At 44.7% G+C, this 20,392-nt stretch overlaps 1 protein-coding gene across 9 annotated transcripts in view; it reads right to left on the reverse strand.

The window, feature by feature from the left end:
- AGAP1 (ArfGAP with GTPase domain, ankyrin repeat and PH domain 1) overlaps nt 1-20,392 on the reverse strand; it is a 327,174-nt gene that overhangs the window by 157,208 nt on the left and 149,574 nt on the right. For 8 of the 9 annotated variants that reach the window (XM_066553390.1, XM_066553387.1, XM_066553384.1 and 5 more), the window contains 2 exons: nt 17,031-17,186; nt 12,364-12,456 (listed from right to left, as the gene is read on the reverse strand). In XM_066553390.1, coding sequence (XP_066409487.1) covers nt 12,364-12,456; nt 17,031-17,186 — 249 coding nt within the window. The remainder of the gene's footprint in view (nt 1-12,363; nt 12,457-17,030; nt 17,187-20,392) is intronic. The other variant, XM_066553388.1, reaches the window with a different exon arrangement.

The following is a 20,392-nucleotide window of genomic DNA, read 5'->3' on the forward strand; positions in this document are numbered from 1 at the left end:
TTTTGCAAATGGTACGTCTTGGTATTTTTCTTTTGTGACAAAGACTCATATTAGTTATAAAGGGGGAAGAAATGCACTCAGAGCTCAGATCTACCTACATCATCTCACTGCTCAACAGCCTCTCCCCTTCTTTAAAAGAAAATCCACACCCTCTTCCTTAAAGCAAACCGAAATCACTAAGCTTTTATTTTCCTGGTAGAGAACGTTCCGTGGTCTGACAGCCCCCGGAGGTCAGCAGCTTCCTCCTGTAGCATTAATCCTGAAACCACACAATCCCAGGCTGGTTTGGGTTAGAAGGGACCCTAAAGTCCCACCCTTGCATGGACAGGGACACCTTCCACTGTCCCAGGGTGCTCCAAGCCCTGTCCAACGTGGCCTTGGACACTTGCAGGGTCCCAGGGGCAGCCACAGCATGTTTGAGGCTCATGTCAGGTCCTGGCCTTGATTCCAGGGACAGTGACCCTGGGGTCACTGGAGAAGTGTCTTGGTGAGGTAGCCCAAGCACACAAAAGCAAAAGCTGCACACAGGTCCTTCTCCAGCAAACCCACAGGTCTGACACCATCTCAACCTACAGCTCCTTCTCCACCCAACCTACACACCCTACACAGCCCAGCCTACAGGCCCAGCACTGCCCCACACTGCAGGTCCCTCTCCATCCAGCTTTCCAAATTTGGGTTAAAGCAGCACAAGTGTGAGTGGTTTTTAGTCCAGGTTCCATTCCAGGTCATTTTCCCACACTGCCCTTGTTTTCCTGCTTCTTTTAAACAAGGATGAAAATACACTTTTCAAGCAGACACATGGCCCTGTCCCCAGAGTGGGCCAAGTTTAGTCCCCTTCCAGCCAGCCCAGACCACACTCTGGCTTTAGGGCTTGTTTACAGCCCCCACAGACCAGATCCAACCCACATGGCAGCTTTTAGCCAAACACATTTGGATAAACTCTCAATTAAGATGTACTGAGGCTGTAACAAAATATTTTACATCTGCTATGTTTGTTTCATGCACTTAGTTGGAAATTCCATCAAAAATCCAATTGAGTTTTCCTGGCAGGTTTTAGTCTGTATAAAACCACTCTGTCTGTTCCTCAGTGGAATAGCTTCTGGTCAGGAAAACTAAACCCCAAAGTGTGTGTTTGCATTACTTTTGCCTTCTCCCTAAGAGTAGTAACAAAGTTCATTTCAAGCTTTACAGCTTTTAGGAAGTCTGTGAGTGAAATATATCCAGGTCATCTGATCATGACACTCATTCCCAATTTATCACCACGCAAAGGATCCTTTACAATAAACAAAACACTAAATTATAAGATTTTTTTCTCCCTGTTTTAACACATGCAAAATAATCTGAGATTTTATTTTTAAGAATTGCACTTTGATTATAGAATCCTTGAGAGGCTTGGGTTGGAAGGGACCTTAAAGACCATACAAATTCCATGGGCAGGGACACCTTCTACTATCTCAGGTTGCTCCAAGACCCCTTCAACCTGACCTGGAACACTTCCAGGGATAGGGCATCCACAGCTTCTCTGGGCAATCTGTGCCAATCATTCCCTTTAAATTCAAAATATTCAAGTACCAACATCTGGCCTGGCTGCTGAGACTGTTCTAAAGATATGCTGATAATTACAGTAGTAACAGGATTCTTTTTTAAAGCAGGTTTAGAGAAAACAGTATTTAAACCAAAGTGCAAGGACTTCCACACATATTTCCAATATCTAAACCAGTTAGAGTACCCGTGTTTCAAACACTCCCTGCTCCCCCCCAAGCAATACTCCTTTTTCATGCCATTTATTGGTTTTAATTTGCCATTCTTCATTATGCTCTGGGAAAATACTTCCTCACACATTACACACACTGAAGTGCCAACGCTTTAAAATAAAATACAAACACAAACCCACAAAATAAAACAGGAAACTAGGGATGCTGGGCCAACACCCCCAATCCAGATCCACACACAATTACCACACAATTAAATGGGAGCAAAAGAATCATGAAAATACTCAGAATGCCCAAAGTTTGCTTTATTCAAAAAATTAGGCTAAAGGGCTTTAACTGCGTGCTGTTCAGTTTACTCTTTTGATTGCTTTACCACTATGTAAATCAATTTGTTAATGTTCCTTACAAAATGCATGAGCCAGTTATACTGACAAACACACAAAGCTCATTCGTAATTAGCAGTTAATTAGTACGAAGGAACAGATGCTGTTAGAGTTTCAGCAGGCGAACAGGTTCTGTAAACAATGCTTATAAATCTAAATGAATTTATTAACCACAATGCAACTGTCAACGTTTTGCTGGCAACCATACAAATATGGTGGAATCCCCAAAACATCTTTCCAACATATTAATAATCCTTGTGTCAACCCCAGTCTATTGGGCAGCCTCACTTGCTAACTGTCAGAAGCCTCCTACTTAATCTTCTGGTGTCACTTCTCAGGACTAATTCCTCATGCCCTGGGAGGAAGAGCTGCAGCCACCAAAGGCAGCCCAGATGTGCACGGATTCTCCTCAGAACAAAGGTGTTTTCCCACTGCCTCCCTGAGTGAGCCCATCGTGCTGGATGGCACCTGGCCCAGGGCATGGGCACCCTGCTCACCTGGGGTTTGGCTCCAGGTGATCCTTAAAGGGCCCTTCCAACCCAACCCATTCTGATTCCTGATCTCATCCACTGAAAACAAGTAAGGCCAGTTCTTCCTGCTCTCCTGGCTGATTTGGGGATGTCCCCCCATGCCAGGGCTGAGCTGCTGCTGACACAAGGGATTGCAGGGGGCTCTGGCAGCCCAGAAGGGCTTTGGGTTGGATATCAGGGAAAGGTTCTTCCCCCAGAGGGTGCTGGGCACTGCCCAGGCTCCCCAGAGCTCCAGGGGGGTTTGGACAGCACTGCCAGGGATGCACAGGGTGGGATTGTTGGGGTGTCTGTGCACAGCCAGGGGTTGGATCCATGACCCCTGTGGGTCCCTTCCAGCTCTGGATATTCTGATTCTGTGGTTATAAACTCAGGCACTCAGGCACTGACTGATACCATTGTTTTGTGGGGTTTCTTTGATTGCCTGGGTCGATGAAGGTGGCTCAAATAAAGAGATTGCATCTTGTAAAGCATTTTCTAGATGCAGCTGCTGAAGCACCACCTCCAGTCACAGGCTTTTGGCCAGGGGCCAGCTCAGACCCTCAGGGCAACAGTGAAGATCCCTCAGTGCCCTCACTGCTGTCACTGTGCATGTCACACTGACATGCCACCCTGATATATTACACCATTTCAGCACTGGAAATTCCAATAAATTTTTTAAAGTCATATTACAGCTTTTTTTATTGATGTTCTCTTTTACACCTTCGTTGCTTTTGCTCATTCTCTCCTCTCTACCAAAGCACTCTGACACCTCTTCCCCATGTTCTGTCCCATGGACATTCCAGGATTTGCATGAGAACATCCCAAATGTATTAAATCCTCCATAGTCTCACCACAGAGACTGCTTGGCTTGCTTCCTCTAGGCTCCAGCCCTACTCACTGCATTGGTAGTGGATCCAAAATCCTGAAATTTGGGGAAGCCTGTTCTCTGCTGGAATGCAGCACCAGGCACAAGGGGAGCATATTCATGGTAGAGCCTCAGAAAAATACAAATACTCTCTCCCTTCTCTTATGAACACTGGAAAACAGATCCTGACTGGTTTATGCTGAAGAGCAGCACCTGCTCCTTTTCTACAACAGGGATCTTCTCCCCCTTTAAAAAAAAATTTAGGTAAGGGAAACTCTTTCCTTACTATTTCTGCAGAGGCTGATGATCCCCTGGCATTCTCCTCCTGCCTGCTTCCATTCTCCTTCCACAGCCTCTCCAAGGATGCTCAACCTGATCAACACTCTATTCCAAATAAAACCTGAAATGTCTCCTCTTGAATCTTAAGGATGAGCAAGAGCTACAATCACCCCTGATGTGCCAGCTAGGAAATCATCAGCTGCTACTCAAACCCACAGGTTTGTCCCTGTCTCTTTCACAAAACATCAAGAGCATTACATTTGGACAGGATTTGAAGTAAAGAATTAAATAAATAAGGAGGATGGAGTTGAACATTCCTTATTGGCAGTCATAAGCAATCTATGACCTCTTATGGCATTAATATATAAAAATTTAGGAAACACATTTATAAAACATAAAATTTCCCTCTGTTTTTAAAGTTGGTGATCTGGCTACTTTCCATCATTGCCTTACAAGGCACTGTTCTCCTTTGCTCACTTTGAGGCAGGGTCACACAAATAAATGGAATATTGTGTTTGAAATTGTGTGCCCCCTACCCAAATCAACACTAATAAACATTTAAATACACACTTGGCTCCAGGTCACAGCCATGGCAAGTTAAAAAACATGACAGAAAGTTAATTTCTCTGAGAAGTCCATTGATAATGTTTCATTTATGGACCCTTAAGTGCACCTGTGGAACAGCTGCAGCAGGCTCACCTTGCTCTAACAATGGCTGGGACTATCAGTGTATGACAGTCCTGGGTATTTTAAGCATTTAGAGATAAAATAACAACATTTTATCAGATGTGAAACAGAAAACCCATGTTTTAGGGACTCTGAAAAATTAGGAGACTAATTACAAGAAACATATTAGAAATTCAATCTTGATAAGCCAAAGGACCAAACTCCAGCTCCTTCCTGCAACCCTCAGACATGCCAGGAAGGGAAACAGTGAACCCCAGAAAGCAGGAGGGAGCAGATGGGAGGGGATCCAGCAGGACAAACAGATGCATGAGGAAAAAGAGGAATTATCTCAATCAGAGAGGCTGAGGCTCGTGCCCAGCTCTGCCTGCTGTGGCCAAGGGGCAGAAGGGGCCATGCCCTTGGACTGGAAACCACATCCTTGGCCAAGGGAAGGGTTTAACACCAGGAGCTCCCAGCTCCAGATGCCCATGAGAGATTTTCACTGCTATTTTATTGCAAATTCTAAGGACTACAGCTTTTCTTGGGATGGTATCTGCAACTCATCAAGTGGAAAAACCCACAAATCTGGCTTTCACAGTCAAATTAAACATTATTCCAGGCAGGTACATGGAGCTGAAGCCATTCTTCTGATGTAAGGGCACATTTGATCTAATTGGAAAAAATATTTCAAGTGCACTGGGAATAGTCACTGTTAACTGAATGCAACAACGAAAAAGGAAAAAAGAGCATGCAGACCCCAGGGAATTACCAAATCAATTAACAACTAATTCAGGAACTAATTTCTGTATTGCCTCTTAGCACAAAACTGTATCTTTAATTTCTCCTGCAATAAGCATCACCATGATAGTCCTAACACACTCTGACGCTTTAAATGAGTTTACAAGTATCTCTTTTTGATTGGCTATATAACATTATTTCTTCACAGTTCAATGCAACCATAGCCAAGTGCTCTGAAATATTTAATTATACTGGTAGCAACCAGTTAACAATTTACAGAACCACGGTGAGTACAAAACATTTTATAACTGGTAATCAGCTAATTAAAAAAAAAAAAAAAGGCAGCAAAAATGTGTATATTCTGATTATAAACAATTGCAGAGGAATTACACAGAAGATTTCAGCACTAAGAGTATTTGGCTCAAAACCATACCCTGGTGTTTGTACAAGCTGATCTGGAGACTGATTACTGTGATTAGACAGACGTGTGACAGAGGAAATTACACCTCACGCTGGAGATAAATAAATCAAACCATGTCATCTGCCAGTTCCTTGGAAATCACAGCAGCTCTGACTTTGGCAGAGCTGCTCCTTGGAGACTCCCAAGCCTGGCTTGCAAACAACACTCCACAAACCTACCTGAGCACCACCAGGAAGGAAACACACAAACAGGAGCAGTTTTGGAGAAGGCTCCTTCCAGGAGCTGGAGAGAGACTTTTCACAAGGGCCTGGAGTGCCAGGACAAGGGGGAGTGGATTCACATTGGCAGAGGGCAGGGCTGGATGGGAGATTGGGAATTAGGGATTGTTCCCTGTGAGGGTGGGCAGGCCCTGGCACAGGGTGCCCAGAGCAGCTGTGGCTGCCCCTGGATCCCTGGCAGTGCCCAAGGCCAGACTGGACACCGGGGCTTGGAGCAGCCTGGGACAGTGGGAGGTGTCCCTGCCCAGGGGGTGGGACTGGATGGGCTTTAAGGGCCTCCCAGACCAAACCATTCTGGGATTCTGTGTTTTGAAGCAGAAGCAGCAGCACAGGGGGCTGTGTCTGTGTGCAGTGGAACAGGGGGTTCAGTGCACAAACACACAGCTGTAAGGAATGGAAGCAAATCCTGGGCTCTCTGTCCCTCCACATGTTTGCTGCCATTCTCCTCCTGAAATGCTTTTGGCCCTTACCTGCATGAGCCACTTTTACTTCAAAGCACAACCTGCTGGTGAACTCAGAGAGAAGCCATCAGATAAGCCCTGGCACCAGTGGCTGTGGCATCATCTGTCTGTCCTGCTCCTCTAGATGGTTTTTTTTCACCCTGTCAAGTCAGATGAATTAAGCAGGAAGAGCTGCTAAGATCACTGCTTGTTTGTTCTCTCTTCTGGTGGACTCCAAGTAAACATTTGCAGCCAGGAAAGAGCAAAGAGCATTTGCTGCTTGTGAGGACAGCCAGTCTTGGATGTGACACTTGCCTGGAGCACTGGGGTGCTCTTGTGGGAGTGAGGATGACTAAGGACATCACTCTGACTGATCAGATGTGGCAGATGATCCCTTTCCAGAAGCCATTTCCCAGACATTGCTGTGCCTGCTGAAATGCTCCCACAGCTGGACAGACAGCTGTGGGTATTTTAGGGCTCCAGGTAGCATGATCTCTCTGCTTCAAGGGAAGGAGCAACATAACAAGAGTGTTCTGTGCTATTCCATGCTAGATTTGTGTAACTGGTGCTTACACATCCCAGCTAGGGCTAAAAATGAACAAAAATGAGGTTAGGGAGCAGCCTACTCAAAAATGAGGTTAGGAAATCAGTACTGAAGCAGAGGAAGTAGAAAATCACTAGTAAAAAAGAGGCAACACTGACCTACACCTGCAAGGAGCTGAGCAGAAGTCACAGGTTTTTTATGCCAGGTTTGACATTTGATGAGAGCATCTTCAAAGTTATCTTTGCTGAGTTTAATGATTTTAAAATACAATTAAAATGTACATTGGGAAGTGGCAGTTTTGTTTATGCCCATCCTAAGGAAAAACTGTAACTTGTATATCAAGGAACCAAACTCTTCTTCATGAACAGCAAATCAGTGATGCCACCCCTGTGCCTTGACATAAAAAATATTTGCCATTTTTAGGTCAGAGTAAATGGAAAAAAAAAAAAAAAGACAAAATACCTAATTTCATTAAGATTACTTTAACGTACTTAAATATGCCAAGCTGGCAGGCAAAGAAGGTCATTTGAAATATCACCTAAAAGTAAAGCCTGAATAAGATATTCCACTTTCTTCATTAATCCAGCCATTTGCAAACTGAGGGAAGGGAATGGATTCTGAAGTTCACCTTTGCAAGTCATGGATGGCAAATTTTTCCCTGTGTCATCAATACAGCACTAACCATTAGAACATTTATTTCTAACCCAGGCTTCCAGTTTGTCATCCCTAAACGATGCAGCAATTTGGGGGCACGAAAGGGGCAGCACCTCCCAGGGTAAGCCAAGGGTGGAGGCAACGTGGCAAACACTGATTTTGGCCAGTTTTTGGTAAAAGAACAGCCAAGGTTATATGGCTGGAGTATATAATGATGTGAGCATCTGTGATTAAGTGCAAAGGGCAAAGAGAAGAAGGGCTGGGAGCAGAAGGTCAAGGCCAGCTCTTATGTATTTATTTACACTCCAGTCTCGGGGGGGGGGGGGATGGAGGCAGGACAGAGGAAAAAAAATAATAAAAATTAAAAAAAAAAAAAAAGGAAAAAAAAAAGAAAGAGCACACAGCTGCCATCCCAAAAACAGACCTCCCATCTGCCACCCACGATTTGCATGTCACCTTCTCCAGGCTCATTTGTACTTCATTAACTGCCATTGACTTAACAAGATTTATGCAAATGACACCATAGGAGCTCGCTAACTCCCACTGCAATCAAGTGATTATGTATGTACAATTCTCCACAGCAATGAAAAATTAATACATGACAAGCCCCCTCACCGCTGAGCTGAGCTTCTTGCTTTTATTTTTCTTGTTGTGTGCATTTTTTTTTTAATTTGAATATGCCCTACTGATAAAGATTTCCCAAACCCACAAAAACCAAAGTAATTTTCCCAAAACGCTACAAAACCTCCCATCCCAGAAAGTCAATTCCTCAAAAGTGGGCAGCCCAATGTGTGCTTCAAAATATTCTTCAAAAAATTCACTCAGGCTACCAGGAACAAGATTTCTTTTCCAGACTAAATAGGTTTGGAAGGAGGATTCTCCAACCATAGCAAGCCACTCACTTTAAGAGTCTTATTAGCAATGCTACAGAAAATAGCTTAAATATTCTTATCTTTCTCAGAAGTACAGAACTTCCTGTGGATTTTAACTTGAAGCCAATTTTGCTCAGATTTCTCTTTTTCTGATTTCTCTGATTGCTCCTTTTCTGACTCTGATTTGCACAATATTTTTAAATAGCACACAAGTGAAATTTTGTATAATTTTAAAAAACTTCTGATATTCCCAGTTCTCAGAATCTGCTAAAAGTCCAGGATTTAAGACATGCTGATGTGGCTGTGCATGCACAAAGTACTGGAAATCTGCCTTCCCAAAATTTCACTCACTATAATAATATTTTGGCAGGAGTAAGCAGGCACCCTTTAGAAACAAGCCTGTTTTTCATTGCCTACATTTTGGATTTTTGTTGGGAGCAGTAAGGGTCATCAGGACAGTTTTATATGACTTAGCCCAATAAAACCAAATTTAGCACTGCAGTGAAAAATCAGCTTTACCACGTAGAAAGGACACAGAGAATAAGAACATTAACTCTTTTTGACCAGGCTGCTCTGAGTTAAGGATAAAGCCCTGAAGGAATGAGGTGTTTCCTTGGAAGGAAACAGGCTATTCACAACTTTACCTCCTTAATGGAATCCTGGAAAGGTTTGGGTTGGAATGGCCCTTACAGCCCATCTCATTCCAACACCCTGCCATGGGCAGGGACACCTTCCCCTAGACCAGGTTGCTCCATCCAAATTCTCCCAAACTCTCAGGGATTTCCCTCAAACCCACAGGGATTCAGGCACCAAGAACAGAAATGCAGGAGCAGGTTGCAACTCCTGCCGTCTTTTGACCCAAACCCACTGGCAGCTGTGCAGGTCCATCCCTGGGGCCCAGAATGATCAGCAACTCTTCCATAGTGCTGGGACAGATTCCATTTTTTCCTCAAAACCAGAACATTTCCAGCCTCCAAGGAACTTGTTCTGGCTGGAGGTTTTATCATTTGTTTGTGGCGTGTGGTTTGGTTTGGTTGTTTGCTTGGGTTTTTTTGGTAAAGCTTTTGTTGTTGTTGTTACTGTTTAGTTTTGTTCTCCCACAGCAATCCTGGGAATGCTCCAGCCTGTAATCAGATTTCTGCTTCTATCCCAAGTATCCCAAGCAACAAGAGACAGGACAAGAAGAAACAGCCTCAAGTTGCACTAGGGAAGGTTCAGGTTGGCTGTTAGGAAAAATTTCTTCACAGAAAGGGTGGTCAGGCATTGGCACAGCTGCCCAGGGCAGTGGATTTAAAATCCATGAGGATGTGGTGCTTGGGTACATGGGTTAAGGATGGGCTTGGCAGTGCTTGTTTCAACACTGGACTTGGTGATCTTATAGGGCTTTACCAACTTTTATGGCTCTGGGACTCCATTTGCCACAGAAAACATCATGATGGAAGGGGTTTCTCATCTTAAGAAGAACAGCACCACAAAGATTTTTAGGCCCAGAAGCTCCCTTCCACATCTGTCTTATTCCCAGTTAAGGCATGAAATAAAAGGCACCAACTTTCCCAGCAGGAATTTCCACTGCCTCAGAGAGCTCCTGTCACTGCCACATTTTCTGAAAAATCCCTTTGCCAGGATTTCTTCTCCTGGGAAGCTGAGAAGCCTCAGAGAGGAATGAAAACAACAATTATCTGATTGCTGCTCCTGTGTTTGCTGCTTTGGAATGTGGCTTGGACATTGTTTACCAACAGGTGAATGTTTGATTGGTTCCATGTGAATTGTTATTAATTAATGACCAATCCCAGCCAGCTGTGTCAGACTCTGAGGAGTCAGTCACCAGTTTTTATTATTCATTCTTGTTAAGCCTTCTGTGTGTATCCTTTCTCTTTCTTTAGTAGAGTTTTAGTATAGCATTCTTTGATATAATATCATAGAATAATAAATCAGCCTTCTGAGAACATGGAGTCAGATTCCTCATCTCTCACCTCCTCCTGGGGACCTCACAAACTCATCAAGCTCCAAGCACCTGGCACCTGTTGAGCCCCCAAGAACGTGGGGCTGTATCAGCAACTGAACCTGAAGCCACCCCTACTGACCAGACCTCCAAAATCTCTCCTCCTGACACCTAAGAGTGATGTGAAATCCCACTGGGAGCAGCCACCCCTGCAGCACTGCAAAAACTTCCCAACTCCCACCCCACAGAACAGGATGAGGATGCTGAGGATGCACATCAAGGGTTTGTGGGTAATGGCCTGTATGTGACAAAATGAAATTACCATACTTGGGCTTAGTAACAAGGAGGACACGTTCCCAAAAGATTGGTCATATTTGGTACACAAGCAGGGCTGCAAGGAGAGCTTTTCCATACAGAAATTGCAGATATTGTAAGGGATATTTCTTTACAACACGCTGTGGCACAATCACACTCACAATGTTTACCTTACAATGCTCTTCCTATGAGTGTATTTTTAGTCAAATTGATTCCATACAACAGCATTTTAGGAAAGGACAGTACGTATGCCTGGAATAAATACTGGCACATCTATTCCTCAGTTTTACATTCTCAGCTGCACTTTTGTTTAATTAGCATTACCCAAAAGGATTGCAGCCGGTCTAACCCATCCTGTACCATACAAAAGCTGTAGGAAAATAAAATTGCAGCTTGCTTTAAATGCCTGGAATCTCCTCCCCTGAATGCAGAGCCAAATACTGAACTCCTCTGCTTTCAAACTGCTCTTCTGGATTGCAGCGTGCTTGATTAAAATTTGCCTACTAGAGATTCACACACCACAGCATTTTTGCTGCCTGATGGTCCCAAAAGGTCTTTCAGAACGACTTTAGGAAGAAGAATCACAGCTAATAGTTAAGGGAACAAAATCTACTCCTCCTCACATCCAGAAAGAGAGGAAAAACACAAAACAGCCCAAAATATGCAAACCCAGCTCCACACAGGACATCCAGGGCTACCTGGCAGATAAGGCACAGGCTGAGGGAAGACCAGGAGAGGCAAGTGAGCCTCTGGAGGGCAGGAAAGGCACGAAAACAACTGGAAAGAAAATAAGTGGAAAAGAAAGGGAGCTTATCTCTAGCAAGGCAACTCTAACATGTGAGTAAACACTTGGAAACACTGACAGAGAAACTGTGTGAGAAGCATTCCATGGGAATGTGGAGATCTCAACCACATGGATCCAGTGCCATTTCATTTGAGCAAGTAAATCATCTCATTCCCCAAACACTTCCCATCCAAGGCTGGCACTGCTTTTGCCTTTCAAAGGAGTGTTCCCAGCTACAATTTAGCATCGAGTTTCCAGGCTAATGAAAGTGCATCTAGGCTAGTAAAAACAGACCAAAACAAATCCTCGGCTTCAAGTCCTGTTGTGTAATGAGAAAGTTTAATTAAGGCCACACATTACAGCTGTAAACGTTCTCTTATATAATAAGGTCTAAATGAAACTGAACCTAATCAAAGTTACAATTCCTTCATTAGCAAATTACAAACAAGAGCGCGCAGCTGACACACCGGCCATGATTATCACAACTAATTGCCTCGTTGTTAGGGAGCAGCCTGAAACTGTGTTCAGATGTCCGTCTGTGGTAGCAAATTAGGGCCACATCAGGCTATTCCTGCCATCACAAGGGGCTCTTGTCGAGCGATCTGATTTACCCTGCGCCTGGCAGCACTCGGCCCAATCAAAGCCCCCTCTACAAAGGCAGCTTTGAAGCCAGCACAGCCTAGAAACCCGCTCCATATGCAGGCCGGCAGACTGCACTTCATTAGGCCTGTTGTCACATTTTCCCTCTTCTTATTCTAATGATCCTATTTTAATACACATAGGAACCTCTCCTAATTGATGTCAAGTGAGTGACTTCCACATTCATCACCGGCGCACATCAAACGCCGCTCGGGCGCTCGGCCCCGCCACCGCCGTGCCCGGACCCGAGGTGTGTGTCTTGTCTCCCAACTATGGAAAGCAGGGAAGAGGAAAAAAAAAAATACAACTATTTCGGCATTACCTGTTTAATTGGGATTGCACGGCCGCTTCCAATGCTGTCTGTTCTGCTCTCCAGGACCTTCTTCTCTTTGTCTGGGTCACTCCCTTTCCGAGACTGCAGAGCGAAAAGAAAAGTTTGTGCTCTATTAAATGCACACAGAGGATGCTTTTATTTGACTTTTTTCTTTCGGTGCAATTAAAAAATACTTTAGCAGGTAGATATAGGCTCAAAATCGAATCGACACAAGTACACAACCATCCTAAAAATGAATAAATTTCCCATCCATCACCCATAAATTTTAACCATCCACTAGCTTGAAATGCATTTGTGTTTAAAGAGTTTCAGCTTCGCTGCCTGAAGACCCACAACATCAGAGGACACGTTTCTGAAGTTTCCAACAGCAGCTCCAAAGGGGAATGAATGTGCCATCTCCTCATTAAAAAAATTTAATATAGCCATGCATACATTTAATTCACACCTGTGTGGCTCTTAGAAATGTCAGCAACTATTTAAAAATATGATTTTATAATGCTGGATTTGACCACATGGACTTCAACTTACTATTTTTTTTTCTGCTTTGGGACGGTCAGAAAGTTGCAACTGTGAGAAAAGCCAATGACTGGAAAAAGTTATCTGAACACAGTGTGGAAAAATTAGCATGAGGAGAATTTTACCAATGTCTAAAACCCGAGTTGCTTTATCCTGGCTTCCTCCAAGGCTGGAAGGAGTGAGGTCACAGTACTCCCTTCATGACTTGATCAAGTTCTATGGGAATGTGAAGAAGTTATTCAGATCGCAGCCCGTTATTGCGACAGAACGCACGGGCGCAGCGGTGATTTTGACGGATTTATTTTATTACAAAAAGAAGACCTGAGAGTCATCCTCCTTAATAACTGCGCTGACAAGTGACAACTTCACTCCATTACTTTCCAATGGGAACATTACTCACACAATATGGGAAATGGGAAAACAGTTCCGCGTGCTTTTCAAACCGCGGCCACGCCAGAGCCCGCTGCGGCGGGAAGAGACGCCGAAATCAGGAGAGAAGCAGGAGCGTGGATCGCTAATGCCCCTTTTCCCTGTGCCACAAAGGGGTGGGAGGAAGGATAAAACCCAGGAGCAGCTGCCCTGGGGAGTGAGGGGAGGGAGGAGCGCGAGTAAGAGCAGCACATTCGCGCAGCGGGGATGCCGCGCTGCCAGGAACGGGCTGCGATGGCCAGTTACTATGGTTGGGGGCAATGGAATGGCGTGCTGGGGAATTAAACAAAGAACAAATGAAAGCAAGCAAAACAAGTGGGAGGGGTGAAATCCAGCGTGCAGGATAACTATTGTTCCTTGTCCTTCAAGACAGATTTCTGCCTCTGAAAGTGCCACTTCCCAAGAATACGAGGCAAAACAAAGCTTCAATGGGGCAAGGCGCCCGTAAGTGACATTGTAAAGAAACTCAGTGAAGGTGCCCAAATCCCTGGGAGGGGAGTTGTCAACTTGAATGTTTCTTTTTTATCTGACTTTTTTTAGAGAAAGAAGCCTGCCTCTGAAATGCAGGCTGAATATCTACGCGCTGTTTTTCATCTCTGGTTTTAAATCATCACCATTCCCTAAAAGTTACTGCAGCTGGAAATTACAGGCTGCACGTGGAAGGGAAATGCCTACGTGCAAAACACTGGTAAATGCCAAAAGTACAGAAATATAGGGATTTCTGCTGGGCAAATTCCCTTCTAGCTGCAGATTCCCTTCTGGCTGCTCGCAGTCACAGAATCCCTAACGTTTTCCAGGGGAGAATCTTCGCGCGCTCCGCTATTTATAAAGATAAATTGTGCAGTGAAACAGAAATCTGATCTTTTATGCTTTTGTACCTATGACACACACAATATGTCTTATATCCTAGCAGAAAAAAATCCACTCCAGACCATGCTGGAGCAACACTTCCCAGGACTTTTTCTGATGGCACATCTACACAATAAATGGTTCTATTTTAAACTTGGTTCCAGCAAACCAAAAAAGGTCTGGAAAAATGAAAGCACCTGCACAAATATCATTGGAGTGATTTCCCCGTTGCACTACAAGTCACTCACAGACTTAATGCACATAAAACTTGGGCCAAGATGTCACATCTGAGTTTGGGCACAACCAGACCCAGATCAGCAGTGCTGAGCGCCCCAAAAATAAAATACTCATCTTTAACAGTAGATACTGAGACATGGAGCTCATTTTAAGTCTGAAAAACTCCCTTGGAATTCTGTAAATATGTAAAACAGGTAACACTGAATGTGGGAAAGGTGATGTACTTTTCTATGCCAGAAATTCCCTCACCCAGTGTGGGATCAGACAGAGTCAGAATCAGCTCAGTGAACCTCATAAATGCATTTCAAATCCTCACCTGCCCTATACAAGATTATTTGGTGGTCCCTGTTATCACACTGTCCAAACAAAGGATATAAAGTCTTCTAATATTTTATCTATCTGTATTCACTTAAGGGGAAAATCAGCTGCTGCAACAACAGCTTTACAACAATTAATTTACATTAATACTCAATGTAAAAAGATGAGATACTGCATTTAATGCACTGAACGTGTTTAAAAATTCTCATCCCTATTCCAACTCAAAAACTGTAATTAAGAGGAATCAAATATTTTCTACTTAGCCCAGTCCTCTTCCAACAACAGAAGATCTAAAGATCACTAAACAGATTACTTGTGCTAGATAACAAGGGGTAATTTGCAATTATTAAACAGAAATATATCTGATTCTGTAAGAGATAAAGGCATAAGTGACTGGGAAGGGAAGCACAGCAAGAAACCCAGAGCTAAACAGTAAAATACTTTAATTACACACTCTGTTCATAACCAGCATTTTCTGGGTAGTTATCTATTTATTCAATTAAATAATTCCAGGTTGTAACTTGGCACAGAAGCTGGGTTACAGCAGAGTGGGTGTTAAGTACTTCACGACATAGATTACAGGGCAACTCATTAAACAATCTCACTACACCCACCTTAAAAGACACAACTAAATCTGCAAAGGCAAATTATTATTATTTTTCCCAGTTAGCAGACATTAAGACAACTATCAACACCCTCTCATGTCAGTAAATATGGCTCTCACTAATTATCACGAACCAGAGCTTTAGTCTGTTTACAGCTGACTTAACATTCTTCTCCAGCCTTTCCTGTGACTGTAGATGGGTCTGTTTTTCTCTCCTCCCTTTCTCAAATTTACAGCTGCTCCAAACTGAACCATTCCCAGTTTCCCAAATGCCAAGAGCACCTGCAGAGCCCTGGCAGCCCCTCACACATCCTTCAGCCCAGCCATGGATTAAGGGTGATGTTTTCAGGGATGCAGCAGCAATCCAGCCCTGCTTCCCGAGCTCTGACTGCTGCTGGTTTCTGGGCTGACACTGACATCTAGTGGGGCTGGGAACTCTGCAGTTCTCCCACCCAGCTCCAGCTTATTCCCACCAATGGGAAGAAATCTGCACAGCTGTTATCAAATATCAGCGTCAAAGCTGGGACTCTTCTTCTCAGGCCACTCATTTGCACCCAAACACAAATGCATGACTTCCTCTCCTTCACAGGACTGGGAGATCTGGGTTTAAATCAAAATACCTCTGTTGGGAAGGACACAGATCCCTGGGGCTCTGTGCTGTCACTCAGAGCTCCAAAATGGTGACAAAATGTTCCACTTGATGAAGGTGGAGAGCTCAGATTTCCCTCAGTCTGAGGAAATGGTTTTTACGGGTTTGTATGTGGGAAGTGAGCATGATATCACCTTTGGAATAAAATATATAAATTCCCCATGTTGACAGGAAAGCTGTGGGCTCCTAAACACAACTAACATGTAGCTACAACCCCCAAGGGAGTTACACGAGAGCCCAGAGCCATTCTGAGTTTGCTGTGACATGTGTGACCTGTCAAAAAACTGCTTACAAACCACAATTACACCTGCAACAGAGCCCAGAGCTTTCAGCAAGAGGTTTAAACCAAGGAAACCTTCACTCAGGGCTTCATTAGCATCTCCTAAACTACTTCTGCAGAACAAAGACCTGTCAAATTGCACCAGGCAGCTTTCTATTTGATTATTTTTGTTTAATTTTGAGTTTTTTGGCCTCTCAGTGAAGCAAAAAACAGGCGGTTTGGAAAGAAAAAAAAAGTTGCTTTAATCTCCATCATCTTTTTTAGCCCAGGAGAAGAAAAAAGTGAACTGATTCTCTATAGTAGTAAAAGTAGAATGGGGTGGTTATGGAATAGTTTGGTTTGGGAAGGAGCTCAAAGCCCATCCAGTGCCACCCCTGCCATGGGCAGGGACACCTTCCACTAGCCCAGGTTGCTCCAAGCCCTGTCCAACCTGGCCTTGGGCATTGCCAGGGATCCAGGGGCAGCCACAGCTGGGGCTGAGGCTCAGTGTCCCCAGGGCAGCAGGGGCTGAGGCTCAGGCTGGCCCCAGGGCAGCAGAGCCCCTGGCTGAGGCTCAGGCTGGCCCCAGGGCAGCAAGGACGGAGGCTCAGTGTCCCCAGGGCAGCAGAGCCCCTGGCTGAGGCTGAGGCTCAGTGTCCCCAGGGCAGCAGGGTCCCTGTCTGAGGCTCAGTGTCCCCAGGGCAGCAGGGGCTGAGGCTCAGTGTCCCCAGGGCAGCAGGGGCTGAGGCTCAGGCTGTCCCCAGGGCAGCAGAGCCCCTGGCTGACTCACTCACCGTGAAGAGGTTGGAGCGGCGCTTGGACTGTTTACGGACAGGAGTTGGAGTGTTGGCAGTGGGAGGAACATCAATCCGCAGCTCCTTCTGGCTGGTGCTTGGAGTTGATGGGACAGAGGAGGAATAATCACTTAAACTCCCTCCTCCATTACTGGTCTGCAAGGATTAAAGGGAGTTTTAAACAGTGGCAGGCTGCTTTCAAGCAATGCAATCCACAGCTGTATCTTATTTACTCCTGATTTACTCCAGATTTATGCAGAAGTGCAGCCAGGGCTCAGGGGCTCAGCAGGGCTGCCCTACTGCCACTTTTCCACGCATTTCTATTCCAAGCCTTTGAACATCTCCCCCACCATTATTTTTTGAATACTCAGATAGCTCTGTTTATACAGCAGGCACATTTTCATTCTACACAGTACAACCTTAACTGGGTAGCAACAGTTTCATTTGTTTTCTAGTGTATGAGTAAAAAAAACATTGGGGAAAACCTTCCAAATCTGGATTTCTACTAAACTAAATTGTAAATACCCAGTGCCATGGAGTTAAACCTACTCTGGAGATACCAGATTATTGAGAGCTGATCAAGAAAATGAAAATAATTCAGGGTTGTAAAATGGCTGCCAAGGGGTTGGGTAAACCCCAACATATTCCAAGCATCACAGACTCTCCCATGAGGATAATCAAGTCCAACTCCTGGCCCTGCACAGGATTTGCTGAAGCCACTGGTGCAAAGATACAAAACTTGTGAGTAAGATATTCCAATGTATTTGAAGCAGCCAAAACTGTGGTGTTACATCCTAGTCCTGAAAGAAATAAAGTTTTGAGCCCATAAAACAATAAATAAACAGAGGCAGCAAATTCCTGAAAGGAGGAAGGTGAGGAAACCGGACAGAATGGAAAGGATCAAAAGGTGATTAAGAAAAAAGTATTATTTTTTTCTTTAAAAGACATAAAAAAGTACCAAAGTACTAAAAACACCACTGAAGGAAGAGATGCTCTGTGTGCTGATGGGGGACTGGGGCAGGAGAACAGGGAACATTCTGCCTGCTGGGGATGGAAAACTCAGCAGAGGAGCAGCAGTGGATGAAGGGGCTGGGCAATAACTCACAGGTAATTCTGGAGGGAAAAGAAATGTCTGGGATGCACAGAGAAGGGGGAAAGGCCATCTTTAAAGCAGTCAAGATTCCTGGAGGAAGTGAGGAAAGGTGGTAAGAGAGTATTTCCAGAATTCCTGAGGAGAAAGATGCCTCCTGGGACTTCCCACATGCTCCTTGGGGATGGGGATCTGAAGCTGTAACCAGTGAGGATGGAAAAGCAGGAGACAATCCCTTACAGCCCCCAGCTGAAATCTCTGCATGTTCCAAGTTCTCTTCTGGTTCTTGCAGCTTTCCCAAAGCAGGGAGCAGAGGTGAAGGCACTGCAAGGGCAGGGCCAGAGACATTTCCTGCAACACTCTCAAGTGCCAGAGGCAGCGGCAGCAGAACTGGGAGATGTGTACAAAACAAAGGAGATGAAATGATGTAACAGGAATGATCACTTCTAGTGTCCTCATGGAGAATGGTAACACTGCACAGATGAGCAGGACAAGCTGGGAAGAAGTGGCCTCAATTACCCCACATTTGCTTTCCCTGTCTCTGTAGCAGCTTGTTCCCAAAGCACTGGATGTGTTGGAGATGAGAAGGGTGGCAAGGAAATCTAATTTATTTAAAATTGAAATTAACAAAATTGAGATTTATGCCGTAAGAGCCTATTTTGCAGGTGTAGAACATGAAGGATTCCCTAAAATTTTACCTTTTAAATCCTTCATCATTTTATAGCATCATTTTACACTTTCTGCAGCTGTCTCTTGGATTTCTAAGTGATTTATAAGTAACTCCTGAAGGAAAACACAAACCTGTTGGATATTCTATTCCCCTAAGACACAGAGAGAGTTTCTATAAAAGAACTCCTGCAGGCAATGTTTCTCTGCTCACACACCAAGCCCAGGGGATTTCCAACTTTGTAAATAAAACTCTGAGGTGATTTCAAAATAAGCCACTGGCTGGAACAATGAAAAACACAACCAGAGAGAATGGCTGCAAAAACCATAGAATGGTTTGGGTTGAAAGGGACCCCAAGGATCATCTAATTCCAACTCCTTGCCATGGGCAGGGACACTTCCCACTGTCCCAGGCTGCTCCAAGCCCTGTCCAGCCTGGCCTTGGGCACTGCCAGGGATCCAGAGGCACCCCCAGCTCTCTGGGCACCCTGTGCCAGGGCCTGCCCACCCTCACAAGGAGGTATCTAAAATGCTTGCTCTAGATAAATATTAGCTTACTTAGAAACAACCCTGTAAATACAAAAGGATTGTGAAATATGTGGCATTAAATACATTATCATTCCTTGTTTAGTTTTAGTTTTGACATTCCAGAAAATTTCTAAAAAGCTGAACAATAATCAGGTCTCACATAGAATGAAATAATGGATGACCAAGCTGACTGCACTTTGCTTTTAGTAATTTAATTCATGTTTTTGGACAATCATGTTGTAGTAAAAATTGTCTGAAGGCATTGTGCAAACATGAATAATGCCTCACTACAGATTTACAATAGGTAGTAAGGAAAGAGCTTGTGTGGCAGCCACACCTGAGCTGCAGCTTTGTAGTGGATGTTAAGCTCCAGACCTCCCCAGGAATAATGCAAATCTCCTTGGAGAATGACACTGCTGACCAGGAAACACAACTCTTGGCACTGCAGTCCACAAGGATGGACACTGAGGGGACACTGGAGAATGGCCAGGGCAGGGAATGGAGCCCCAGGAGGGGCTGAGGGAGCTGGGCAGGGGCTCAGCCTGGAGCAAAGGAGGCTCAGGGGGCCCTTGTGGCTCTGCACAGCTCCTGCCAGGAGGGGACAGCCGGGGGGTCGGGCTGTGCCTCCAGGGAACAGGGACAGGAGCAGAGGGAACGGAGGTTCAGATTGGATATCAAGGAAAATTCCTTCACCAAAGGGTGACTAAAGTCCCTCTGTCCTAGAGGAATGCACAGAGACCAGGCAGACATGGAAACATGGTGCCATTTCCAATCTCCCCTCACAGCAGAATGTAACAGCTGAATTTCAGGAAAGGCAGCCAGTGTGAAAACATATCCAGACTGCAGATTTCTAGGAATTATTGTCACTGGTAAAACAATCTTTCCATCTCTACCTTCAAACCTGCAGCTCACTGCTGGGGATTCCTGGCTGGGATCTGCACATCAATTTGTCTGGAGAGGGGCCCGGAGCCTTCCACACAAACAGCAACAGCAGCTGTTGTGCCAGAGGCTTTTCCAGCTGTTTTTACAACAGTGCAACCCCCAGCCCAGCTGCAGGTAACTCCTGAGCAGGTCATCC

Source organism: Molothrus aeneus, chromosome 7 (genome assembly GCF_037042795.1).
Source record: "Molothrus aeneus isolate 106 chromosome 7, BPBGC_Maene_1.0, whole genome shotgun sequence".
Lineage (NCBI taxonomy): Eukaryota > Metazoa > Chordata > Aves > Passeriformes > Icteridae > Molothrus > Molothrus aeneus.